At 38.3% G+C, this 26,903-nt stretch overlaps 6 protein-coding genes and 1 long non-coding RNA gene across 10 annotated transcripts; 4 read left to right on the top strand and 3 right to left on the bottom strand.

The window, feature by feature from the left end:
* The first annotated feature begins 1,751 nt into the window (after window positions 1-1,751).
* On the top strand, window positions 1,752-2,649 carry LOC131300061 (uncharacterized). Its single transcript, XM_058325712.1, has 2 exons — window positions 1,752-1,869; window positions 2,028-2,649. Exons 1-2 carry the CDS (start codon window positions 1,810-1,812, stop codon window positions 2,637-2,639), a joined length of 672 nt encoding a protein of 223 aa, XP_058181695.1. The 5' UTR covers window positions 1,752-1,809; the 3' UTR covers window positions 2,640-2,649.
* Window positions 2,650-3,947: 1,298 nt separating this feature from the next.
* Window positions 3,948-6,912, top strand: LOC131300060 (probable calcium-binding protein CML13). Of its 2 annotated transcripts, none has more exons than XM_058325711.1 (2): window positions 3,948-4,512; window positions 6,715-6,912. In XM_058325711.1, the coding sequence occupies exon 1, from the start codon at window positions 4,066-4,068 to the stop codon at window positions 4,507-4,509; it is 444 nt and encodes a 147-aa protein (XP_058181694.1). In that variant the 5' UTR covers window positions 3,948-4,065; the 3' UTR covers window positions 4,510-4,512; window positions 6,715-6,912. The 2 variants fall into 2 exon arrangements, with proteins under 2 accessions (XP_058181694.1, XP_058181693.1); XM_058325710.1 differs by having other exon boundaries at window positions 3,957-4,505; window positions 6,701-6,912.
* A 1,226-nt stretch (window positions 6,913-8,138) lies between these two features.
* On the bottom strand, window positions 8,139-8,488 carry LOC131300059 (uncharacterized). The gene is made up of 2 exons (XR_009190859.1): window positions 8,346-8,488; window positions 8,139-8,243 (listed from the first exon to the last, which is right to left on the bottom strand). It is a non-coding gene; the product is annotated as an uncharacterized LOC131300059 (long non-coding RNA).
* On the top strand, window positions 8,364-10,234 carry LOC131300058 (small ribosomal subunit protein uS10y-like). The gene is made up of 3 exons (XM_058325707.1): window positions 8,364-8,489; window positions 9,199-9,312; window positions 9,904-10,234. Exons 1-3 carry the CDS (start codon window positions 8,372-8,374, stop codon window positions 10,044-10,046), a joined length of 375 nt encoding a protein of 124 aa, XP_058181690.1. The 5' UTR covers window positions 8,364-8,371; the 3' UTR covers window positions 10,047-10,234.
* Window positions 10,235-13,858: 3,624 nt separating this feature from the next.
* On the bottom strand, window positions 13,859-16,337 carry LOC131300057 (protein LPA2). The gene is made up of 2 exons (XM_058325706.1): window positions 15,740-16,337; window positions 13,859-14,140 (listed from the first exon to the last, which is right to left on the bottom strand). The coding sequence occupies exons 1-2, from the start codon at window positions 16,215-16,217 to the stop codon at window positions 13,998-14,000; spliced, it is 621 nt and encodes a 206-aa protein (XP_058181689.1). The 5' UTR covers window positions 16,218-16,337; the 3' UTR covers window positions 13,859-13,997.
* Window positions 16,338-17,305: 968 nt separating this feature from the next.
* LOC131300056 (uncharacterized protein ycf20-like) lies at window positions 17,306-20,195 on the bottom strand. 3 transcript variants are annotated; one of them, XM_058325704.1, is made up of 4 exons: window positions 20,006-20,148; window positions 19,376-19,455; window positions 18,859-19,066; window positions 17,306-17,743 (listed from the first exon to the last, which is right to left on the bottom strand). In XM_058325704.1, the coding sequence occupies exons 3-4, from the start codon at window positions 19,050-19,052 to the stop codon at window positions 17,341-17,343; spliced, it is 597 nt and encodes a 198-aa protein (XP_058181687.1). In that variant the 5' UTR covers window positions 19,053-19,066; window positions 19,376-19,455; window positions 20,006-20,148; the 3' UTR covers window positions 17,306-17,340. The 3 variants fall into 3 exon arrangements, with proteins under 3 accessions (XP_058181687.1, XP_058181686.1, XP_058181688.1); XM_058325703.1 differs by lacking the exon at window positions 19,376-19,455 and having other exon boundaries at window positions 20,006-20,195; XM_058325705.1 differs by lacking the exons at window positions 19,376-19,455; window positions 20,006-20,148 and adding an exon at window positions 19,707-19,955.
* Window positions 20,196-25,101: 4,906 nt separating this feature from the next.
* LOC131300055 (21 kDa protein-like) lies at window positions 25,102-25,894 on the top strand. Its single transcript, XM_058325702.1, has one exon. The coding sequence runs from the start codon at window positions 25,145-25,147 to the stop codon at window positions 25,736-25,738; it is 594 nt and encodes a 197-aa protein (XP_058181685.1). The 5' UTR covers window positions 25,102-25,144; the 3' UTR covers window positions 25,739-25,894.
* The last annotated feature ends 1,009 nt before the right edge of the window (window positions 25,895-26,903 follow it).

Raw genomic sequence — 26,903 nt, 5'->3', positions numbered from 1 at the left:
CTTGTTCACGTTCCCTGTACTGATCATTATTTTAGCCGTGTTCTTGGAATCCAAGTTGCAGTCATGACAAGTTACAACAATGGTGAGTACACAAGTCGATCAATATGCAAGAAAAACATGTTCCCCATGACGTGTATTTAGCTTGTCATGGACTAGCCAGACCAATTGAGGGGCTTTTGGGACCCATTACGGATCTGGGGTTGATGATTTGAAGTATTTTGAACCGTTCATCTGAAAATTAATGTGTACATCATTTACATTGAGCTAATATTCCAAATGAAATCATATTTGTCGTTAGAAAATGTACGACAAACCATGATTTTTGAATCAATCCTCCATTTTTTGTGTGAACCGAATTTGATGATATTTGCATGTTGGAATTCGATTGATTTGATTCTTTTTCACTAGATGAATGTGCAAGAGATTTAAAAACTAGACCTTGTCGACCAAGTAAGTGATCTTTTTAATGTAGTTGTATGATCCCATCAACATAAATAATCAAACAATTGTGAGGGAAACCAAAGATGCAGGGTAACAACTTGATCGGATCTAGATCTCTGTAAAGCTTTTTGAGGGCATAACAAGACCATTCCTGCTTCTTCTGACTGAGTCAATCAAGAATGGGTTCCTTTTTCTTCTTCTTCTTTTTTTTTTTTTGGGGGGGGTTGTTTCTGTAATGAATTATGAAACGACAAATGAAAAACCAAATCTCATTTTTTATGAGCACATTATTTTTTATCGGTCCTAATATAGTAATACTGGACATTTGATACATCTAAAAACGACAAATTTGCTGGGAGCTGCTGTCACACTAACTTGGGATTTTGGAAGATTTATGTATATCTTGGAAATTGGAACGAACTTATAATTAATTGCAGTAGAGATAAAGTTTCAACTGCCCCTTTGGTACTTGAACAATACAGCTAGATAGCTACCTACCATTGAATAATTGAGCAATAGTTTCTTGTTAATATTCCGAAGTACCCCCCAAAAAAACCATGAGCCAGTGTGGAGGAAATTCATCGAACTTAGTAGATCTACAGACAGAATAAATTACCAAACAAATCACAGAATGGGTTGTTCGGAATGTCACAATCATCATTAACTAGTGTGGGCCTCTTTCGAATGAATGCATGTTTGTAAACTGGTCCGAATATCTGGGTTACTAAAAAAAAAATGAAAGAATACATGTAATGGTGTCAACATTGCATTGTATATATAAGTGGTTAGAACCCATTTCGACGGTAATAACCATTAGAACTAAACCATCAACCAAACCAAAAACCTTGTTCAACAAATATCGTATGAAGAGTTTTTTAATTTTTTAATTTTTTTTATAACCGGATGTTTGGGCCAGCTGGCGCACACCTCGACTAATTTCGGGGCTCTGAAGGTAACTGTTTCCGTGGAATTCGAACATGGTACCTCCAATGCCCTCAAGGTTTTGGATGGTTGGCCTCTGTGAAATTAGAGCATGCGACCTCATAGTCAAGCATTTAATGTTTTCTCATGCCCACTTTGCCAACACCTTGGGGTTACACAAATCTGTGTTTTAAAAGTTGAATTTCGATCTAGTGTTTCAAATTTTTATTCTCATTTTTTTTTTCAACAACGGGGCTGGAAAGTATCCCAATCCTTTGTTTTTATTTTTTTTATTTTTGATTAAAAAAAAATCCTTTGTTTTTATATGAGTTGATGCAAAAGGCCTGTTGGCTGTATAGTAAGCCCGTACCTAAATATATATGGCTGCAGCCTCCCTACCTTTCTCACAACACAGAGTAAAAAAACCGAAGACAGAGAGAGACAACGATGGCTTGTAATTGGTCAGCTGAAAATGCCACTAGAGCCTACCTCAACACCATGAAAATGGTGAGATTTACAAACACCCTCCTGTTTTCTATTTTCATGTGCTTAATAACAACAAAAACTGCTGGCAAAAAACAAAATGGGCAAAAAAGAAAACCAAGAAGAAGAGATAATCTCAATTTCTCTTTTGTTTGACTTGGCTTTGGTGGTTCTTGATTCAGGGAAAGAGAGCGAAAGAGCCGGACGTGGCAGAGTTCATCTCAGCACTTGCTGCAGGCACCAATGCACAACTCATGGTGGTGGTTGCAGGCGGAGTTGCCGCACGCTCCACCACCCTCGCACTAGTCGCGGCTGCCCACCAAACAGGCGGCCGTGTTGTCTGCATCCTTCGCGGTCCAGAAGAGCTCCGCCTCACAAAACGTGGGCTGGGTCCTGACGCGACACATGTCGAGTTTGTCATCGGGGAAGCTCGATATCTGCTCACAAATCGCTACAGGGAAGCAGATTTTGTTGTCATTGATTGTGGTCTTTCAGACCATGATAGCCTCTTTAGAGCAGTTCAAGCAGGGGAGAGGAGGAATGGAAATGGGGCAATTGTTTTGGGCTACAATATTGCTGTCAATAAGGAGTCATGGTCATGGGGTGGGTCAGAAACACAGTTCCTGCCCATAGGAGAAGGGCTGCTATTGAGCAGAATAGCTGCAAGAGAAAAGGTTGGAATTGGTGGCAGTTTTAGGAGATGTCGTCACTGGATTGTGAAAGTTGATAAGTGCACAGGGGAGGAGCATGTGTTTAGGGTTAAATCACCACAGAGGAGATTTGTTGAAGCTTAAATTTCTAAACTTTTTAGGGAAATGATACACCCACCGAAGGTACCCCTACCGCACCACCCACCGCACGTCGCCGGGCCCACTCCGGCCACCGAACGGCCAATCCGAGCCGTCCAAAAATTCTATAAAAAAAAACCGAGTGGGCCTTCGCGAGAATCAACGGCATCCGACGTGTGTAGGTGCTCGATCCGAACTTTCAAAAATCAGATGATCCGAGCCGTTAAAAATGAAAGTTTGGATTGAGTACCTACACACGTCGGATGCCATTGATTCTCGCGAAGACCCACTTGGTTTTTTTTTTTTAGAATTTTTGGACGGTTCGGATTGGCCGTTCGGTGGCCGGAGTGGGCCTGGCGACGTGCGGTGGGTGGTGCGGTGGGGTACCTTCGGTGGGTGTATCATTTCCCCCAAATTTTTATGCTCCTCCTTTGCTGTTTAGAGGAGAGTGATTTGGTTTCCCAAGAGATTTTTTATTATCTAAAAGTGTAAATAGCTAGTAATTAATGTGCTAATGTACAAGTATTCTCTTGGGATGTCAAATAGGAGTGCTATTCACAAGAGATCTTGAATTGGACTGGTTTGCAGCAATTATAAACCAGACCAATGAGACGGATTGATTTGCATCAAAAAATGAGATGGATTTAGTCTGATTTTGAGATTGGGTATAAAGTATCACGAAAGCGATGTAGTAGCATTGCTATTTTTCACTTCGACATTACAACAAGCTAAAAAGTGATTTTTTTACATAATACTGTAATAATTAAGAATGATCAAGTCACTTTACCCTCATAAACTCTCTCATAGGGAGTTCGACTAATGCTGAATTGAAAAACGAATTTGACCGTGTCATTTTGCCCAAACAGGGACTTTCTATTGAAGCTCAGTAATGATAGAGCCACGCACGTCGTGTGGGGCCTATTTCGGGTTTCACATGTATGATTGGGGCTGATTAGCCTTTGTTCGTTTTGATGTTTTAACTTTGTTTTAAATTTATTTTTTAATCATTACCGTATTTCTCCGATCATTACTTTCATTTCTCTCTATCTCTCTATACCCATAGTTTATAAAAAATAGAGTAGGGTTATGAAAAATCAGCTCAATCCGATATGTATAGGTGCTTGATATAATATTAAATTTTTAAAAATCAGAAAATCCAATCTTTTGATATTTTCTATTTTTAAAAATAAAAAAATTGAATCGAATACCTACACATATTGAATTGAATTGATTTTTCACAGCCGTACTAATTTTTAAAATAATTATTGAACGCCCCAAGGCCTTTGCGTTGGCCACCCGTGGGGTGGCTATATCATTTCTGATTGAAGCTCTCTATCATTGTTTCCATTTCGCGACTTTTTTACACAGAGGAACCCATACCGAGAGAGAAAGGGGAGAGAGAGAGAGCAGAAGCAAACAACCGAAGAAGACAATGGGGAAGGATCTGAGCAACGACCAAGTATCCTCAATGAGAGAAGCCTTCACGCTCTTCGACACCGACAACGACGGAAAGATCGCCCCGTCGGAGCTCGGAATCCTGATGCGGTCCCTGGGCGGCAACCCGACCCAGGCCCAGCTCAAGTCCATCGTATCTGACGAAGCCCTAACCTCCCCCTTCGATTTTCCGCGGTTTTTGGACCTCATGTCCAAGCACCTCAAGCCTGAGCCCTTCGACCGCCAGCTGAGGGACGCGTTCAAGGTGTTGGACAAGGAAGGGACCGGGTACGTCGTCGTGTCGGATCTCAAGCATATTCTGACAAGTATTGGGGAGAAGCTGGATGCGGAGGAATTTGATGAGTGGATTAGGGAGGTGGATGTTGGGTCCGATGGGAGGATACGGTACGAGGATTTCATTGCCAGGATGATTGCCAAGTGATGCGTATGTGAAATTCTCTCTCTCTCTCTCTCTCTGTCTGTGGTTTTGTGGCTGTTAATGTTTGGTTTTGTTTTGTTTTATCAGCTAATTAGTGCTAGATGGATGATTTATTAGGTGGATACATGGGTTTTTTTTTTTTGTTGAAGTGAGGTGACCATATGTTCCACTTTTGTGATTTGAGCGTCAAAACATAATCCTAATTAGGAGTAGAAAAGATTTCATGAGCGTCCAAGGTCAAACTTGTATCATGATGGGTATCTTTTATTGTGTAATTCTGGCTAAATGGATGGTTGTATGTGTTGAGTTATGCGTGCTGAAAGTTTTGATATGAAATAGGGAAAATTAAGGATCTTGAAAGAGGACTATTCCTCTCTATTTTACTATAATTTTGCCATTTGCAGTTTCTTGTTAATCTAATTAGAAAGATCATCTTTCAGCCGATCACATGTAGACTATTGTCGTGTTAATTGTTTTAAAGAAACGCTTCTTTGAATTTACAACCAATCTTTGAATCTGCAGTATTGGCGATGGTACATAATCACATATTTACCGTGATTTTCATGTTGTAGTCACTAGTCACCAGTTATAGCCCATTAGTGAGTCGGACAGGGGAGTTAATCCCAAGAGTTCCATTGAGAGTAAAGCTGGGAACTTTCGTGTGCACAATACCTGTAAGAGGATGAATTGCCCGGCTCAAACCAGTGATTCCAAGCATGACATAGGAAGGGTGTTTTGACAATAGAGTGTGGCCCATCTTCCAAATGATTTTGAGAGTATGCAGGACTTGTGAGGAAAAGATATGATCTTTGAAGAATTATCCCAGCATATCATGATTTTAGACTGCAGAGTCCTTGGAGGCAGCCAAGGGAAGAACACAAGTAATTAGGAGAAATGAGTTGAAAATTTATTTGTCTCTATTGATGATATTCCACCCGAAATTGAAACTCGAGGCCACACCGGAGACGTATTTAAAGTTGGTTTAAATGGGGTTGGACTTGGAGAACCACAAATATGCCAAGGCTACAAAGTACTTAACCTTACGGACTTGATTCTTAATCAATGTTTCTATTGCATCCTTTCATTTTAGCATAGGTGGCCTTTGTTTGGGGCTTCCAGTGGACCATTTGTTTTCACTCTTAGTAGCTTTGGGCATGGAAACTGCATCTAAGTTGAATATTTTGTTATAGGTTGGGTTTGCAGTAGGTGTTGGTTATACCATCACCTCTTTTACTCATTTGAAAGTTGAAACAAGCATAAATGAAGACCATCATTGTCATTTCCATTTCAGTAGGTTCATCAATTTTCTCATTGAAAGGGAACGGAAATTTTGTGCTTAATGTTTGGGTGTAGCAGATTAAAGAGGCTGTAACGGACAAAGGAGTTTTTTTTGTGTGAACAAAACTTCGGCTTTAATAGTTGTGAAGATTGGGAAAGTAGGCTGAATTGATCTAGTTATGTGCAACGAATGTCTGTTACAAGATAAAGCTCAATTTAGCTTTATTCCTAGGTCCTGTAAGGCCAAGAAGATCAAAAGGATGTTGTTTGAGGCCCCAGTAAAAGAATTCTATTCCTTGCAATTTTAGGAATAGAAAATGTTGACCCTAGACTGCTGACAAAGAATATAGGGAAGAGTCGGAAGACTAAATTTATTTAAATTTTTGTCCCTCCCCTTATATATGGGACAAGCTGCTCTCGGTATTTTACCTTGGCTTATACGTGTGTATTACATAGATCAGATTTTTCTACTTCAAGTGGAAATAATGGTGAGAACATAGGACATTGACGGTCACTCTGATAATCTTTTGTAACGGGCAGTTTTATTGCTTAATCTGCCATGTCATACCTACTTGTAGACTTCAGTAGGTTGACTATCATGCATTTGATCAAGGGTGTTTGTTCTATGATAATTTGAAGACCAAGGCGAGTGAACCGATATGTTGTGATTTTAAGATGATTCTCCCAATGCTCGGAGACTCTTGATATGCTAAAAGGAATATAGTGTGATACTCCTTTCTCCAAGTGATAGAACCATCAGGATTAGGAAACATCTGATGTTGCGAGTTGTCCTTGGGTGCTTTTTAATCAGCATCTTTCTAGTCTAATCAGAGTCCTTTGGATTGCTTCTTTTGTTCATATCATACAGATTTATTCAATGCTTCACTCTTTTCGAATATTATACGCTAACTCTAAGCTCCTGATTTGCAGCCAGTCAACCACTGCCAGCACTCTTCCGGCTTAGCATTAAGCATGTACAGCAAGATAGTCTTCCCTTAATTTCAAAGGGTTTGTCTATAAGAGAATTTATGACTCATGAGTGTTGAAGATTTTGTTAGTTTGATTGCGATCGTGAATGAAATGTATAACTGCAAGGCAACTTCCTTGTATTGGAACTTCACTTATTTTTCTCTGTGCTTTTCAACTTCCATTTGCTCTCACGGAAGAGGATGATTCTCAACTGTTGAATGCGCCAACTCTTGCCTCCGGCCTCTTTGTATACAGAAATCTAGGACTTGAGGGCTTTCTGTGAGCACCGTACTGGCTCATCCCGCTCCATTTCCTTTAGTTTAATCTGAATAACTCATTCTGTTTAGTTTTCCAAGTTTGTCGTTCATGTTAAAAAATTAAAGTTGATCACATATTGGTACCTAAATCAAAGATAATCAGTTCATGATTTTTTTTCTTTCCATAAAATGTGATTTTGAGGATAAGTTTCCAAGACAAACGTGCTCTCTTTTCTTTTCAAAAAACAGAAAAATGAGGTTTTAACAATGCCCCATCTGTTGCTGGTTTACTCTCAAGCTGGTTCTTTTACTTTCACGCACATGGCAGAAAATGGTATTTTAACTCAAAACCAAATATTGTCACATTTTATATTCACCACAATAATTGCTTCTAAAACCTTTTGAGAATTCAAAGTCTTTTTTATGAGGTATATCTGAGTCACAAATCTCCATTGTGTTTTCTACTTAATTTCTGAGCAGGAACATATTTAGCTTCATCTTTTAGCCCAATTTCATAGAGTCACTATTATATTCTAAAATTGTTTTGGGTCCTTCTACTAATGGCCCACCTTTTACGTTTTCCAATGCATTTTTACACATTTTTATACAACATTTCAGTGGGCTGTTTGTAGCATTTTTTCAAACTAGTTTTGTACTAAGAAAATCCGAACTTACTTTTATTAAGTCTATATTATGGAGGAAGAAATGGTAAAGAAAAATTGGTCTGTGAAAACGAGACTGCAACCTAAAGGTAGGGTTGCAAATGAATCGAGCAGCTTGCGAGCTTGGCATGGCTTATTTAGCAAACGAGTGAGCTCGAGCTCAAGGTTTCAACTTGTTTAGTAAACGAGTCAAAAAAAGCTCAGCTCGTTATTAGGTTTGCAAATGAATCGAGCAGCTCGCGAGTTTGGCATGGCTTGTTTAGCAAACAAGTAAGCTCGAGCTCAAGATTTAGACTCGTTTAATGAACGAGTCAAAAAAAGCTCAGCTCGTTAAGGGAGGATTGACTCGTTTACCGAGCACTGGTTCGTTTTCTTCGGCCTCAACCCAATCGTTATAATGGGCTGGGCCCAACTATTGCTGAAGCCTTTCGATCGACCCATCAGATGGCTAACACTCTTTAGTCCCACAACACCAACCAAAACCCTAGCCCTAACATCACACTGCTTCCGAAGAGGTTGAAGCTGCGGCCCTCAGTTTCCAGCTCGTTTTGTTTTCCCTCTCCTCTCTCAACTTCAGGTGGAGATCTCTTCTCTGCACGTACTGTTTGTTTTGATTCACTTCACTCGTTGTGTGGTGTTTGATTTGATTAGTGTTTGTTTGATGATTCTTTACGTGATGCAGAAGAAGAAGAAGCAAGCATGGCGGCATACGCAGCGATGAAGCCAGCTACGAAACCAGGGTTGGAGGAAACCCAGGAGTCGATTCACAAGATCCGCATCACTCTTTCCTCCAAAAACGTCAAGAACCTCGAGAAAGGTCTCTCTCTCTCTCTCTCTCTCTCACTCCGTTAAGATCTGGTGTAAAATTTTTCTGTCCTTCGGGTCTTGCTATCCACCGCCCACCAAGTGGATAATATGCACAGAACGCCAAATAAGTAAGAATATCTATCGCCTGGTGGACTGTGGTTAGCATTTCATTTTTTTCATTTTAGTGAGTAGCTTTATTAGATGAGTGATTATGGGAGTTCGTGCTCCCTTTTTTTATTTTTTTGATTCAGTTAATTAGATAGATGTGGACGTGGGATGTTATCCACTCTTCTGCTTAAATGTTGTTCAATTTATGATTAATATATACAAAACCATGATTAGTGAATTATCTGTTATGGTGCTATCTTCTACTACTAGTTTTTGTAGTTTACCAAGATGAGGAAAACATGTGCTGTGATTTGAGGACCATAACTTATAGGCTGCAGAAAGGACCTGAACCCTTGTGCGTGTACACTCTTTATGTAGATTCCATATCAGTATATCTGTATATGCAATTGTAGATGGAGCAATCAGGACTATCAAAATTTTGATGCAAAGTTTCCATGCTAGCTCTTTACGTTAGCAGCAGGTGTTAGAACTTTGGAAGATTATTTTTTTGGAGTTTTGACGCTTTCGAGTTTTTGAGGAAGTTTGCCCCCCTACTTAGCATCTGTATGAATTATTGATGTCATTTACTTTGTTTTTGTTTTCTATAATAGTGTGTGCTGATTTGGTTCGTGGTGCCAAGGACAAGAGGCTCAGGGTGAAGGGACCTGTGAGAATGCCCACTAAGGTGCTTCACATCACTACTAGGAAGACCCCTTGTGGTGAAGGTACTGGTTTATTGAATTGGATTATCCAGAGGATTCTGTATTGATCTGTGATTTCATGTTATGCTCGAGGTTATGATAGTGCTAGGCAAAAAGTATAAATGCAGCAGCAACATTTTCCTCGTAGTTGTGTGTTCATTTCTGTATTTTTGAATTTGTGTTTTTGCTTTTCTTACAATTTTCAACATCCCTTTGTTGAAGTTAGCATAGCTAATGTGGTAAAGGTTCTTTATTTTTCATGTGGTGCACATCATGTTCCACTATGACTTGTATGTGTCAGTTTTGTAGGATCTCTGCTGTCTAACAAGGTTTTCAAGCTGGTAACCTGCTCTTTTCACAATTTTGATTTCATTTGAAAATCTTACCAGCTTAAGATTGTCACCAAAGCATGCATCTTTTCACTTTTAGAAGTTGAATGTTCTGCAATTGATTTTTTTCCTTGCCTATTTCACCCGATTGTTATTGGACATTTCGCTATTTGAACTGAAGCCTTATAGCTTATAGAAGTGTGGGGAATTATGCCGATGTCATTGAATTTGCCTTGTGGCATAATCGAGGGGAATGTGTTTCTGACTTTAACATTTGCTTCCACAGGAACAAACACCTGGGACAGATTTGAGCTCCGTGTTCACAAGCGAGTGATTGACCTCTTTAGCTCCCCTGATGTGGTTAAGCAGATCACCTCCATCACTATTGAACCTGGTGTCGAGGTTGAGGTTACAATTGCAGATTCTTAAACGAGCATATTCCAGTCCCTGTTCTATTTAAGCGTCCTTCGTTTTTTCTTTTGATGTCCGACATGGGATCTAGATTTGTAGTAGAGCTTAACGTTTAATTATGTTTTTGCTATACAATTTTGAAGTCAGAAGGACGAGTTTGATGTGAGGAGACAAGAATTCTGAATGCATGCTTTTGTTTTAAATTATGTGGATGTGAAGGCTCTTAAACACCGAGATTTGATATTTTTAGGCTTGTCTGAATACACTCTCAATTGGGAGTGTGGTGCAAGGTGAACGCTCTCCCAAGTCCCAGCCAACAATGGTAGTTCCTACAAAAAGGCTTGGCATCTTGCTGCCTACCCCATGCTTGCCTACTGAGTTTGTTGGGTGTGGAAACGTTGAGTTGGGCTGGATTTCTTCCTCGTCCACAGGAAAGACCATAATTTCTTCTTCTTTAAAATAGACCTTAGTTTATGTTGAATTACTAAAATCTTGTGAAGAAATGGAAATAGGTAAAGTTGTAACTTTTAGAAAATTCGTGGACCGATCTGTATCTCTTGGTTTCTAATTTTTAAATCTATGTTTGGACCATTAATTTATGGATCCAATTTAAAACGTATGGATTGGCTCTGTTTGTACCGGTTTCACAGTTCATCGGGTTTATTGAGCGGGTAGGTATGATCTTAAATACAGTAGAAAGATTTTTATGCCTTGAGAAAGGTTGATTGGATTCAGGGGCGGCTCTATAGCAGTGACAAAATCATATCACAAAATCATACTCCTTCCGTTCCTTATTTATAGTCTGGTATTCCATTTTGGGCTGTCCGTTAATAAGTGTCGATTTTATAAAATTAGTGGATAAAAGTTGGTGAATTGTCTATTTTGTCTCTAAAAGTAGATTCCATTTTAAAAAATAAGTGAGTAAAAGTGTAATGATGATGAGTAAGTAGAGAAAGTGGAGGAAAAAGTTGATGTGAAAGGTATAATGATGATGTCTTTTTAATAAGTTGGAATTACGAAGCAGGACACTTAAAAAGAGACGGATGGAGTATTAGTTTGGTTTGATTTGTTTTGGTTTTCTTATCAATTTATTGAACTTGATTTATTTAATTTTGTTGAATTATACTGTATAGATATTTATTTATTTTTGATGATAAGTAAATGATTATATTAAATAGAAGGCATTAAGGGAATAATGCCCGTATAAAAAAAAAGAAGAAAAAGGCTAAAGACAAAAATGCCCTATACACCTCTATGTGAGATAAACAATTCGAACCAATCTAGAAATTGACGAAGAGAAGGGTTTCATTCTCCCTTGTCCCAATTATACAAACTATCTGGAATTTTTCTCACGCCAAATAGTCCACATCAAACAAGGCGGAATCATAGCCCAGACATGCTATATAGTTATGCACGTATTCAAATAGAATTTTCATTTATTTGGCAACATAGGATTAACCAGTGCAGCAGAAATGATTGGAAGTAGGGGAAATCTTTTGAAAAATGCCTTTAAAAAAGAGAAGCAAACACAGCAAGCTACTTGAAGTGGTTGCCAACTGCATTTCTATCACATAGCATTCTGGTATGTGTCGCTCGTCTAGAGCCTAAACATATCATTTTGGAATAATCTCTTTGTTGGAGGCGGATATGAGAGGAGTAGCCTTTGAGGGAGTGTAATTTTTTCCTTTTTATGTTGTACGGAAAAAAACCCTTTATCATTTATGCTGTTTCCCTTTCTCACGATATGCATTTCTGCTATTTCCCTTTCTCGTGATACCCAGAGGACACTGTCAGAGGGTTCATCTGGAGGTGTTCTGAGTAAAAAATACCCCATACTCACAACAGTTTGTTGAGAGTGGAGAGGGTTAGGCTCAACTCTCTGTTTTGCATATGGCGCCACTCTATAAAAATTCTTTGCAGTTTTGGCTGAGTGAAGTGCCTTCTTTTCTTCGATTTCTCTGAATCCATGCAGAGAATTCCTGGATTTTCATATAGCGCTGGATTTATATGACTACAATTGCTTATCATAGGACTTGAGCATCAATCTCCTAAAAAGATACATACTTGGAGATGTATTTTTAGTTTCCTTCAATATTTCAAGCTGAATAATGCTTCTCTAAAGTTAACATAAGAAGGCAGCGTGAATTAAGGTATATTGAATGATTTAACATCATCCATATAGTTGAAAAACAAATGAGACGAACTACTGGAGTACACATAAAGGGACACAATATTCGCTTGCTTTTAAAAGGGAGGCACATAATATTGTTGCTTATCACACAATGGATGCCTATATGAGCAAGTAACAAATGTATGACAAACAACTGATAGGATTAAGCATGGAGCATGAATGAGGGGTGGCTGACAAACAACTGAGACGATTAAGCATGGAGCATGAATGAACAAACAACTAATAGGATTAAGCATGGAGCATGAATGAGGGTGGCCAACAGCCCAAGGGCAATTGTCAGCCCCTGAATTTTGTTTTAATAAAAAAAACACATTATTATATCAGTAATTTTCTTGATATACAATGAAATTTGTTTTTAAAAACCTAATTCTTGTTTTTCTTGACATACTATGAAATTTGTCTTCAAAAAATCTAATTCTTGTTCCTGTAGGACACATGTTCCCTGTAGGCCTTAATCGGTTATGCTACTATATATGACATCACTCCCAATGTTTCACATATTGTGCAACAAATTTAAACGAGTATATTGCATTAGGACAATCGAACAGGTACCTTTTTGGTTTTCTTGTAGGTTATATTAACTAATAATGCATCAAAATGCCAAGAAAATAAATTTCATTCTACATCATAGTTGTATAGCTCAAAATTTGTATGAAACATTCGAGCCAAAATGCCAGTAAATTTGATACGTATGTAGGGTACTTTTTGACTATTCCTTTCATAATGTGTGTAGCAATGAACAACGAAAACTATTTAAGTTCATTAATTCTCTAAGCAATCCAACTTTGCTTACCAGATTGTATATCAAACATGAAGTTACCAGTTAGAATTAAGATTTAATAACTCATGCACCATATTCTCACAACCCTTTTGGCATGGTTTAATAGTCTTGCTTATCTCCAGAGAGCGGTGGGATAGCCATTTCTAGTGCGAAAAAAATGTACAGTGTTTGAGTAGCTTTCCAATATATACCCTTGCATTACGAGGCAGAACGAACCATGTTTTTGTTCTATCCTCGACAATGTTAAGGCTGAATAAGGAAAAAGGACTACTCGTTTTAGTAGACACAACCAACACACGGGACAGATTTGAGCTCTGAATACAGGGGAGAGTGTTGACTCTTTAGCACTCCTGACATGTTGAAAAGGCTACCTCCATCAACTTGGAACATTGAGCTTTGGGTGAAGTCATATTTTCAAATGCTTGATTCTGCACTTTCACTTAACTAGTCAGGCACTAGAGGGATGTTTGATTTGATTCTTCTCATGGTTTTCAGTTTTCCATTTTGAATTTGATGGTTACGAATCTCTAAAACGAAAGTGATTTCATAGCTCTTGACAGAACAAAGTGATGAACAGGAATCTATGTAACCAACCCAACTGATTGGGACATAAGGGTGGTTTGGTTTGGTGATTTCATAGCTCTTGGTTTAGTTTGGTTTGGTTCTTTAATGATTTGGGAAGCCAGAGATTTCCCTCCAAATGCACACATTTGTGTGGAACCCACCACAAAATGTGTGGATCCCACACAAGTGTGGTGGGGGAGACCCGTGAAGCATTTGCTCCAGGAGCACCAAATAATCTCTCAAGTGTCCTCTGCCATCCAACCTCACAATTACACATCTAATAACATCAGGCAATTAGACCCCTTCCTCCAAAGAAATAGAGGGGACACCCAAGAAAATGTACAAACGATCAAAAACTATTTGATTGTACATATCATCTGGAACAGAAGCTTTTACTCTTACAACCCAGAAACATTTTTACCTCTAAAAGAGATCATTGTTGCTTCAGTTTTTGATTTTCCAGGTACTTGAGCACTCCATAAGTAACAGTTCCGGCAACAAACAAGAAGACAGTTGGAGTAAAAACTGGGTATACATACTTGACCACGAATTTGTCCCACTCATCTGGTAGAAAGCCTGAGAATTAAAAGAAAGATGAAATTTAATCTTGAGCCGAGATAAATAACTAGATATTGAACATTATTATGCATCTTGTTTCCAGTCTTGCACCCGATCATTGTTCAGATAAACAGCACACAAAGCGGGACTACATGTATCCAAATTGCTGAGGAGTTACCGACTCTTAAACACAGATATAATATGGAAACTTCAAGGCAGAATTAGCAGTATTTAAGAGTATCTGCTTCTTAGAAGGCAAGATTTTGTGCAGATATTCATTTTGAATTGTTTAGTGTTACAGTCTTTGTCATGTAATTAGCAAATAAGAGTTTGCAAAACCACCACCAATTTTAAAAGGAAAAACATATTACTTGATGAATATGTCAATTGCCAGCTTACTTAAACAATATCGAACTGTTAAAATTTTAAATGATCTCCTATACACCTCAAACCACTTGGGTATTGGTGGCAAATTGGCAATAACTCATCCGACCTGTTAATATAAAAACCTGTTTCAAACAGTTTTTCATGATCTCAAGAGATGTAATATGTAGACAGCTTATGTGAATAAAGTGATCTTCATGATTCAAACCTACGCCCTTCCACTTGGGTGGATGAAGCATCATCATCCCAAGTTTCACTTATTTAGTAGTAAATACTTGTCCGGTTGGTTTTAGATTTCCAACGATTTGGCTTGGCTCCACATATTGGCAAACTATCAAGTGCACACAAGATGTAAATGGGCATGCCTTATCTAGCCAGTCATTCAAAACGATATCATGTTGCCCCCAATTACATTAATATAAGTAACAATGTAATGGATGCACAAATAGCAAGATCTTTCCTAGGGAAGAAAACTGTTTATAGCTAGCTACTATTACCTAGACTCAGCGAGTTAGGCCAAAGCTGCTGGCATTATACCATTGAAATGACCTTCTCAACTCTCCTAAGGGCAAAGAATAATGGTACTCCCACACCTTGAGCTAAGGGCGAACATTTTAACTTGTACTCCCAGGACATAAACATCCTTTGCCCAACACACATCCACCTCCCCCTCCTTCCCAAGGGCGATCGGAAAAGTATAGAGGGTTGTGAATTGGGGACGAGAAACTATACTACGTAATTGTGGATGTCTTACATATATATCTATACTGACACAACTCATGTGGGCTAATCAAATTTGTAATGTTAGAAAATTTCGTCAATTTCCTCGTTGGTTCTCGGTTTGAACCAAGTCAAAGTGATTATATCGCCATTAGAGGGGAAAAAACGAGCACTTTCCAATTAATTTGGCTGGATTTACGAGCCAACGCTGTTATGGACAACAACAACAACAACAACAACAACAACTGAAAATGATGATCCTAGTAAATTCGCGTAAATTAATGAAACCAGATGATTATGTAATATCACCCAATCCCAGCAAATTAGAGTATAAATGGTAACAACAAAGCAGGCAATTACAATCCCAAAGAAGCAATTGTATAAACTATTAACAAACCTAAGCACACAACTTCTTCTTTTTTTTTAAAAAAAAAAAAAAACTGAGCTGTCGGTTAACTTACGCGCACCCAACTAACCTATACACACAACTGAGATACGAGTTGGTGAACGTACCTGAAGCGGCCAGCGCAATACCCTCAATCAGAATAACAGAACCAAGCCCCAACCAAGCCAGAAGGAAAGCATTTTCAATTTCACCCGTACTCTGCTCCTTGGCCTGAGCCGCCCCTTCTTTGGGCGCAACAAACCCGGGTTTTTCGACCGGCGTTCGACGAATAACCGAGGCCCTCTCTCTCCCTCGTCTCTGTTTCTTCTTCGCACCAACTGGGTTCGCTTTCGAGCCGAACCCTTGAGGGGTCGAGGTGGGTGTTTTGGGAGGTGAGTTTGGAGCGGATTTGGGCCCATCAATTGGTTGAGTGTCGGTGGTGGGTTTTGGAGGTTCTGTGGAGGAAGAGGAGGAGGAGGATTGGGATTTGATTAGGAATTGGTGTGTGGGTTTGGTGGTGGGGAAGTGGAGAAGAGGAGTGTGGAGATGGAGATGGGGTTCTTTGGGAAGAAGAGTGGATGAGGAGTGGAATACTATTAGCGCCATTTTTTCCAGTTTTGTTTGGTTGATGATGCCCCTCCTCTCTTATTATAAATTGCATAGAAAATTCTGTTGAAAATCCAGTTTACTTTTTTTTTGGTAAATAAATAAATACATACGCTTACGGAGTTGGGTTGACACTTAGACTTGATGAAGATACTTGAAAACCAGCTTCATGTTTTAGATTTATTACATGTTTTGCAGACTAACATAATTATTTTATGTTAAAAGTTTCAGATTAGTTCGATTATCAAATTTATCGAAGTATTTGTGTAGACCCATTTCGTTAGTGATACCATTTTGTAATGGGTTATTTTCATATTTGAACTCATAATAGGCTGAGCCATTTTATTAAGTAAAAGAAGAGTATTATATCCTCATCCTATATATATACACACACACACACACCCACTAAAACATATATTCTAGAGAACATCGGGAAAGAGAGTAGTCTCTACTTAAGAGAAAGGGAACATGTACACCTTAAGCGGATATCCGAGATAATTTACGCGCACCTCGATTACCATGTGAAAATATTATATCCAATCCAAAATTACCTCATATTATAAAGTGATCTATCATTCTATAGTCAAGCAATGCGGGACTATTCTCTTGACAAATTTCAAAGTCTTAAAGAGTTAGTAACTAACTGAACAAACTTTATGAAACATATAGTACAATGTAAAAATTCTCTCATCCGTCTATGGGTTCCTATCATCTGGAGATTGTTTTCACTGACTGTAGCACAATGAAGTCACAGCAATTCATGACCATCTTCTGCAGCAAAAATCACAATTGTTAGTAATTGATTTGAGACTTCTCTCCTCAACCGAGGCAGAATACGTGAGCACATTGGCTGTCCTCGGTTCCCATTCTTCTTCTCATGGTGATGAATATTTGATTGTGATACCCAACTCGTGGTGATTCCAGTGGCTCAAGCCCAATCTACAATATCGGGGCAGATAATACCTGCCATCGCGCCATTTAAAAGTACAACGCAATTATGTGGAGCAAAAGCAAACATTTCATTCATCTTTTGAAAACTCACCGAAGGAACAAGTTTCAGAAGAACAATTGGAATGCAACAACCAAAATTTGAAGTGATGGTAAACCGAGGAATATAGTATATTCAGTACTTAAAAGCGTCCAAGAAAAGACCCAAGGAAAGCCCGGCCTTCCAATAGTTAAACAAAGTAATGAGGCTCTTAATGTTATTGAGCAAAGGAAAAGAAGCTTTGTACATAAGAGCACCAATTCCCTCAACCACAATCACAGCCAACCCAGCTGACAATATATCCCAATCACCAGTTTGTCCTATGACAGTGGAAAAGGCGGTAGCACAATAAAACCCAACTAAGAAAAACAGCGCCTTCATGAAAAAACCACTCCTGAGCTTCTGGAGTCTCGCGTTCAACTTGACTTGAAGAGTTTGAATAGCTCTAGCTAGCCGAGTCCTTCCACCGTTACCATTCGCACTAGGAGAATTCAGTCCACTGGTATCCATGCTGGCCTTGATTGACAAACCTATCCTCCTAAACTGCTCAAAAGATTTCTCTGAGTTAGTTTGATTATACTTCAATAACATAGAGGATTTTGCAACAAACACGGAGAAGTAATTAAAAAAACTGAAGGCAATGAGCTATATTGAATGCAGAAATACGAATGCAGAGAATATGCAGAAAAAAACTCAAGGCTGTAACTATAAAACAAAAAAGCAGAAATAACATCTTTGCCGCAAAAAAAGGCAGGCAAGAGAATCAATATTTGACATAAGTTACACAATCAAGGATCACATTCAATGATTCACAGTGGGATTGTATGCAACATTAACGAAGTAATTAAATATGAGTTTGTATTTGATATAGGATTGTCCTTCTGACAATTGGATTACCTGCCATTTATGCTATGATACATGAAAACAAAACATAACAAAAGAAAAGAAAAGAAAGAAGACTCTCGTGGATCACAAGTTTAGGGAGGCATTAAACGACATGCTTGAGCATATCAGTAGTTTGCACAGACATTGGAAAACATGCTTGCTTACAACAACCCACTCCTCAGCCCTCGTCAAGTTCATGTATCTCAATTAGAAATGGTATTTGAGCAATGCAAAACTGTCTTGGAATTTCTGTTTCCATTCACTTCAATGTCTAAAACCAATTCCTATTCCAATGAGTATAATGTTACGGTAACCACAGTTGGAACCATCTGATATGGTACCCTACATTGGCCCATTACATCTTGTCCTCAACTCATTGTGGCTTGAAGAACAACCACCATGCGGGAACCATCAAATGATGTGGCCAGCAGAGGGACACCGAACAATAACCAAATGTGATTCCCAAACACGGACCTGTAGCCTTAATTTTAATAAAGAGCTATTTGTCATTTGTAGGCCGGAGTTGTAGAAAGTAACCCTATTATGCCATCCACATTTTTCTATCAATCCCAAACAAATATAAAAGCAATAAAAAGACAGAGGAAGGAAGAGGTCAAAATCGATCCTGTCAAAAGCCGAATGGGTAAGTGATCTGCTATTTGACATTTGTCACTTTTATAAAACAAATATAAGTCAAAACTGGTGGATGTGCATAAACGCAAAAACATATTTAGGGCTACAAATCTGGTAATCAACTTTAGGACTTACTTGCACATGTTGGTTGATGAATAGTGAGTTACTCTAGAGAAACATAACCGGGGGAAGACTCTCCAACGAAAGGCAAAAGCAGTCTCATGTGGGCAAGTAGCAGATATAAACTTCAATTGATTCCTGGATGATGGAAGAGATGAATGTCTTTGACTATCTTGGTACCGTAGTGAAGCTCGAAACTTTCCTGACATTAGCGCATCAGAGCCTGCAGTTCATAATTTAGTAATATAAGGAGAACGATAAGAAGCACCAGCCGAAAAGGAAAATTGCCATGAACACCAATGAAACAGCAAGCATATAAATAAGTGAAGAGAATCCATAACAATGCACAAAAGCTGAATAACTTCATTTCAGACATATACAAACATTTGCATAACTTCAATTCAGACTTCTTTTTTTGGTCAAACAGAATAGATCAATTCAGACATTTGTGCATAAATATAAATGTATGCAAATGTTCACCAGGATTCTTTTTTGCATAATTGACTTGCTCTCTTGATGAAATGTGACTTACACTATTTGGGTGAAAATGCGTAGTTTCATAGCTAAGGGTATCATGGTAAAAGCCAAAAGGAATGCTTTGTGCATCAGAGCCTGCAGTTCATAATTTAGTAGTATGAGGAGAACGAGAAGAAGCACCAGCCGAAAAGGAAAATTGCCAAGAACGCCAATGAAACAGCAAGCATATAAATAAGTGAAGAGAATCCATAACAATGCACAAAAGCTGAATAACTTCATTTCAGACATATACAAACATTTGCGTAACTTCAATTCAGACAGTTGTGCATAAATATAAATGTATGCAAATGTTCACCAAGATTTTCTCCTGATGAAATGTGGCTTACACTATTTGGGTGAAAAAGCGTAGTTTTGTAGCTAAGGGTATCATGGTAAAAGCCAAAGGGAATGCGTTGTGCCACTTGGAAAATTATAGCGATGCGAGGCATATCCAACCAAGTAAAAGGTCTCAACACCAGCAGCAAAGTTTTTGCGTTTCTCAACATTCATGGTGGGCCGTAATAGAAAAGCGTAAATCTTGAATCTTTAGGCAGGCAGTATACATATTTGGCCCTTGTCTTTGTAAGCGCTAAGTCCGATAGAATCCATTAAAGCAGTGAGTTAATTGAGCGAAAGAACAACTTACAATTAATTTTAACTAGCAGAAGAGAGTCCTCGGTCGAGAAAGGCGTTGTTGGACCTGGAATTGGGGAAACCCTTCTCCCTCTCTCCGGAATTGGGGAACTCTCTCTCTCTCTCTCTCTCTCTCTCTCGCTTCGGTGGAGTTGTAGGGCGTGTTTGGAACTTGATACAAGGAAAAGAGAAGGAAAGGAAGGAGAAATAAGTGAGATTTACAAAGGGAACTGATATTTACATCTTTTTTTTTTTTTTTTTTGGCTTTTGCTTTGAAGTTTTTTTCACCTAAACTTTCAATTCTAAAACAAAAAAGGAAGTGTGTGTATGTAAGCACTAAAAAACAAAAAAAGAAAGTGTGAATATCAATTCTTTTTTACGAAACATAAGAAAATAGTGAGATGTCCTTTATTTCGTTTAAGACTCCATTCCATTAACACTTTTAGAACTTTTAGAAAAAGTTCACGTTTTGTTCTTATTCAAAAAAATATATCGTATTTGTTAGTTTTGCGCCAAACTTTTTCGGATTATTGATTCGTCTCGAAGAGGCGAATCGGAAAAATTAAAAAAATTTATTTTTACCCAAATATTTTGAGAAATAATCACTTTTAAGTAAAATAAATAAATTGACTTTTTAAACGAATCTAAAATTGTGATTTAGGTTCGGTTGATTTAATATATAAATCAAACTCAAATGTGTCCTTACAAAATCGAGCCTTGAACGATTCAAGAACGGCTCTGTTTATTTGTCGCCGAAGTTGGGTTGGAGTCTTGGACATTTTGCTGCAATGCGGCCTCGTTATATTGGGTTACGTTCTAATGAAAGCCCATCTTGAGGTGTAGAAAACTAGCCCAAGCACGAACAAAGACTCAGGGCCAAGGCTCGGCCTACGTTATAACCAATCCCAAGGGCCGAGGTGTTTCTACTCTATGCCCACTCTTTCGTTTCATTTTCACTGCGGTAAGTGTGTCCGGATCTACGCGAACTCAAGTAATTCTCTCTCCGGTCCAGTTAAAGGCAAATTGTCTATGCCGAGACTAGAAAATTTACGAAAATTTATTTTTTTCTTGCAGTCTGGCCTCAAGAATTAAACCCTAGTCAATTTTGTGAAGAAGTAAATTTATCAACCAACCAAAATAATCCTTGAGGCTAACAATGTTACAATTTTTAAACACGGATTATGTTGGTCAATTTTATACTCAGAAGTGCTTTTACTTTCGGTTGTTCCAATCCCCTTAAATTATACTATTAGTATGATTTTGTGTACACCTTTACGTCCAGGGTCATAACTACAACCAGGTACTACCTCCGTCCCAATTTATTTGCTCGAGTTCTATTCTAACTGGATAAAAAAAATTAGTTATATATATAAATTGGTAATGAATTTTATATCTAATATGGACATTGTTTGATAGATCTCGATTTATTCTATAATACAATGTTTTCAAAATCACCTAAAACATTATAAATTACAAGATATAATCAATTGAAAAGTAACACGAACTTTCAAAAGTGACAATTAAATTGGGACGGAGGTAGATATCCTCAAAAAATGCAAACAGGACGGGGTTTGGAGAGACCAAAACTGGGGAGGAGCCAGCTCTCTCTCTCTCTTTTTCCGGAGTTCGATATAAAGATTAACCTATAATCTGCATTTTTATGAACTTAACTTAAACTTAAATCTCAAAATTTTATCCGTATTTGTTAGTTTTGAGCCAAATTTTTGTGAGTTATTGATTCATCTCGACAAGAATTGAAAAAGTAATTTTTTTTAACTTTTACCCAAATATTTTGAGAAATAACCACTTTTTAGCAAAATAAAAGTCCGCAAAACTAACAAATGTAAAAAAAAAAATTAAATAAGGACGACTTCTAAATTTAAGTTGAGTTCATAAGAATGCAGATGATGCTGAATTAAGGAGCCATGAGGTATTGACACATGCAAATTAAGCTAAACGCTACTCCAATCAATGGCTGATTTAGGGGGTGTTTGGGAGCCTACTTTTTGGCTTTTCATTTTTGACTTTTAGGCTTTTCGGCTTTTTAGTCCGAATGTATTTTGAATTTGGTAGAATGTTTGGAAGCTTACTTTTTGGCTTCTCATCTTTGGCATTTTGACTTTTTGGCTTTTTAGATTATGGTCAAAATGTATTTTGAATCCTGGTGAGTGTTTGGATGATATGTGCAAAATGCATTTTAGAAGAGTAGTGTTTGGGAGATAAATGATCAAAATGCATTTTAGAAGAGTAATTAAAAAATTAATTACTCCAATTTTTAATCCGTTTAAACCGATGCAAATATTTTAATTTTTTGATCATTTTATCCTAAATGATTATAATAATTTTTGGCTCTAAAGTATTTCAATGAGTACCCTAAAAGAGCCCTAGAACCAAATTAAAAAAAAAAAAAACGGTAAGTTAAGTTAACGTTTAGTGTGGGTAAACTTGTATTTTGTAAAAATCAATGAGGGTAATTTGGTCATTTTACCTAAAATGGGAAAACCTGTTAATGCAAAAAGTACCTTTCCCCCTACTTCTCACTTTTGCCCTGGTTAAGGAAAATCAGTGAATTTATTTTGGCAAAACTCATTTTCAAAAGTAGGTGCCAAACAAGGAAAATCTAAAAAGTTATTAATGAGAACCAAAAACTGAAAACACATTCCCCAAAATACATTTCCAAAATGGGCTACCAAACAACCAAAATGTAAAAAATAAAAAATGAGAAGTTGAAAATGTGGGAACCAAACACCCCCTTCAGTTACTCTATTATTGATCTGACTAGTTGTCTCTTATTGCACTCAATTATTATTGATCGGATTTGTTGTCTTATTTTTTATTTATTTTGATAAACATAAAAGGGTGGGAGAGAGCGACCAGCGTAGTAACTCCCCATTAGGTGTGACCATAGGGGCTTCTTACCCGCCAATGGAATGTCCGGTTCGAGTCATAGCTACCGTTCGTGAGATCGGGCCGTCACCACGGCACCACCTAATGCACAGCGGCAAGAAATGCCCCTCTTTGGTCCACATACGTGTTTGAAATAAAGCCTATTAGTGGCACCACCGAATACCAGCACAAATGAGCCTTCTGGGGCTCGAACCAGCGTAGGTATTAAAGAGAGGTGGTGACTCCCACCAACTGAACTACCATCTAGATGGTGATTTGTTGTCTTATTAGTTGTCTCTTTTGCTTCATTTTTCCGCGTGGGGTGTTCTTTAAATTTTGGCAAGGGTCCTTATTATGGCGCCTAGGCGACAATACCTGTCGGAGACTCAGAGCCATTAGGTTTTTTTTTTATAATACAAGGTGTTTCGAGTCAGTTTGTGCGCACCTCGAACTAATCTCTTCAGCATCTTCTGTAGCTGTTTTACACGCATATGAATGGGAGTGAGGTGGCCCCAAGAGTTGTTGGTAAGAAAAATCGAATCTGAAATCTTAGAATGAAGCAAACACTTAAGCCCCATGCCAAGATCAATTGGAGTCCTTATAATCATAACAAATACTCGCTTCGTCCCAAATTGTTGGTCCGGTCCGCAAAACGATAACTTCAAAATAATGCATTTTTTTTAATAAAAAATTCAAACTTTTTTCACAATTTAAAAGAACTCATTGATATCTAGAATCTAGTACAGTAAGTTGTTAAAAAACTTTTGAGTTTTTCTTGCAAAAATTGTAATATTTTTAAGACTTCATTTTACGGACCGGAGAGAGCAATTGATTCTTTGAATCGAAAGAGAAATGCTTTTTGCACTCTTTTTTTCTTATTCAAAATACTCTATTACAATCTCTCTCTCTTTGTGATGTAGGGTGTACTAGGCCAGTTCGCTCGCAAACGTGTGGGTGTAATGTGACTCCAAAGATTGTTGCCGACAATAATCGAGCCTGAGAGCTTAAGAAAGAACAAATTCCTAAGTTTCAAACCAACAACTTTCAACAAGCATTTCCATAAAGAGATCTTCCATAAATGGAAGATAAATTTAAATACTCCATCAACAACAGTGAAAACAGAAACAAAAGCATAAAAAGAAGTGTTCTTTTATTGGAAAAGAAGTGTGAATAATGAATATGTTTGACAGTCCTCTTGGAAATGCTAAACGAGAAACTCCTGTGCGGCCCACCTTCAAAAGCTCCCAAAGCAGCTACTCAGGTCGGTATTCGCTGTTGCCTGCCCCTGTCCAAAACGTCAAAGATTTACCAATTTTTGTAATGTGGACTTTCAACAGAGATTTCCAAAAAATTTATGTGGACTAGAGTACTAGACTATGAATAGGACTTGGTCTTATCCCTTAGATTATGGCTTGATTAGTGCATTTCTCACTCCTCAATAATGTTTGCCCATTTGCCAAACCCTACCATCACACACGGCGCACGTTAGATTAAAGCTGCGGCTCTGGCCCTGAGCTAAAGTTTAAAGTGCGGCGGTCATTTTAGGCCCTAACAAATTTATAAATTGTCGAACCCTCTCCGATTTTATTACCTTTATAATATTAGTCCGTCAAAAAAAATTTGTGCATAAAGTTTTATCTCCTCATGTTTTGCTCATGAAGTGATGTAGGACAAAAATAGAGAGTTTTTGTATTTTATTTTTATTGTTTTAGAATAAAATTTTGACTAGGAATATTTTCTTTTAGGTTATAATAATTAACTTTCTGTATTCAGTTTGATTTTAATTTCTACCTTTATTAGGATTCTTGGTCTACAAGAATTAGGATTTTATTTTAATTAATTAAAAAATATATTTTCTTTAATGCCGCTTGTTTTGGCATGATTTAAGATTTCTTTTACAGTAGAATTTCTAGGGATTATGGTCTTATAAAAAGGGCCGTAACCTATTCAACTTTTAAAACTTTTTATTAATAATATTTTAGACTTTTGTCTTTCTTCTTGTGGATTTAAGAACTGCTCGTTACTACGAATACCTATCTCGTTTTGATTAGTACACAACTAATTTCTTCGAGAATTCCGCTGCGTCATAAAGATTCGTACAAGAACAAATATTTGAATTTTGCTTTGAACCTTCGAAAAATAAGGGCCGACCCTAAATTAAAGCAAAGTCATAGGCCCCACGAAAGATATAATTAGGCCCTCAAGTTTGCCTATAAAGAGCCCCACGCATCTCTGATTTCCACATCAACCTTAGTCCCATTTTATCATGCTTTACAATACCAAAAAAATGGCAGCACGAAACTTCTCATTGCTACCACTGCTCCTCGCCCTGTTGTACATTTCCGGCACCGCTGCCTCGGAAAACTTCATCAGGGCCTCGTGCAAGGCCACCGAATACCCGGCGGTATGCGTCCAGTCTCTCTCGGCCTACGCCAGCGCAATCCAACAGAGCCCGCGCCAACTGGCCCTGACGGCCCTGTCAGTGAGCCAGGCGCGGGCCGAGTCAATGAGGGCGTTCGTGGCGAAGCTAACCAAATTCAAAGGGCTAAAGGCCAGAGAGTACGGAGCCATCAAGGACTGTCTGGAAGAGATAGGAGACAGCGCGGATCGGATTCAGAAGTCGATCCAGGAGCTGAACGCCGCGAGTAAAAGCAAGGGGAAGGACTTTCTGTGGCACATGAGTAACGTGGAGACTTGGGTTAGTGCTGCCCTGACTGATGAAAACACCTGTTTGGACGGGTTTTCGGGCCAGGCTCTGGATGGTAGAATCAAGAACTCGGTCAGGGCTCGAGTCACTAATGTTGCACAAGTCACTAGTAATGCACTAGGTTTGGTCAATCAGTTTGCCGCTAAGTCTTAGGCCTTAAGTCTGCGTTTCAGAGTCGAATCTCAACTTTTTTTGTGTGTGTTTTTCCTGTGGATTGTACGTATGTATCTTTTAATGTAAGCCAGTTTTGTTTTGCTGGAATTGGTTTTGATTTTGTGAATCAGATATATTGTCCTCTACAGTTTGTAAGATTGCTTGTCTAACGAATACGCGAGGTCGGAAGATTTGAGTTTTTCCCCTGTTCTAGATTGAAGCAGTCCTCCCTTCGTGGAGGTTTTTCCATCTGTTGGCGGAGTTTTGGTCGTAGCGATTGTCTTTTACGGTGGATGGGTGTCTTGTCCTTGTTTTACGGGAATAGTAATGTCCAGAAATGATAATATGCCCTTAACGGACTATGGATATTCACTTGCGTGTAGGCAAGTTGCACTTGTCGTTGTCTGAGCACAATCCAGTTGATTATCCTCCGGGGTTGTAATACGGAGGTCAGTGTTTGTTTAGGGTGACAATGACAGCGATCTTCTTCGGGAGGAAAACGAATGTGTGATAGCCCATCAATGGAAACAGTGGCTGGACACTAATTGAAGTAGTGAATCAAAACATAAATCGGTTAAAGAAGTTGACTAATAACTACTGTAAAAATTGAAATCTGCCAGCTTTAGCATAAAAAAGAAGGCAGCATGAGCGACCGAATCGAACCCTGTTAAGTTCGGCTCGTGTTTGTTAAGGTACTAGTTTGGCTTGAGTTCGGCTCGAGTTTGATTCGAGCCTGAACAACTTGGCTCGAGTTTGGCTCGTTAAAATTTTTCAAGGCTCGGGTTCGGCTCAGTTGGGTTCGTTAAGGTATTAGTCTGGCTCGAGTTCGATTCGAACCTGAACATCTTGGCTCGAGTTTGGCTCGTTAAACTCAAACAAATTGAGCTGAGCAGAATCTAAGCTTGAATTGAGCTCGTCAAGACTCGAGTTTGGTTTGGCTCGGCTCATTAAATTCAAGCAAACCCAAACTCTCTCATTGATTGTATAAAATTTGTAAGAAAAATAAGTATTGAATTATATATACAACCTTAAAATTTTGTATATTTACAAATAGACCTCTATTGAATTATTAATTAAATTTAAGTATAGGTTCGTGAGCCTAACCGAGCCGAATACCGTTAGACTCAAGTTCGGCTCATTTACAGAACGAGCCTAAAATTGAAGT

This window comes from Rhododendron vialii, chromosome 9a (assembly GCF_030253575.1).
Source record: "Rhododendron vialii isolate Sample 1 chromosome 9a, ASM3025357v1".
Classification (NCBI taxonomy): Eukaryota; Viridiplantae; Streptophyta; class Magnoliopsida; order Ericales; family Ericaceae; genus Rhododendron; species Rhododendron vialii.
This window is presented reverse-complemented; position numbering and strand designations above follow the sequence as displayed.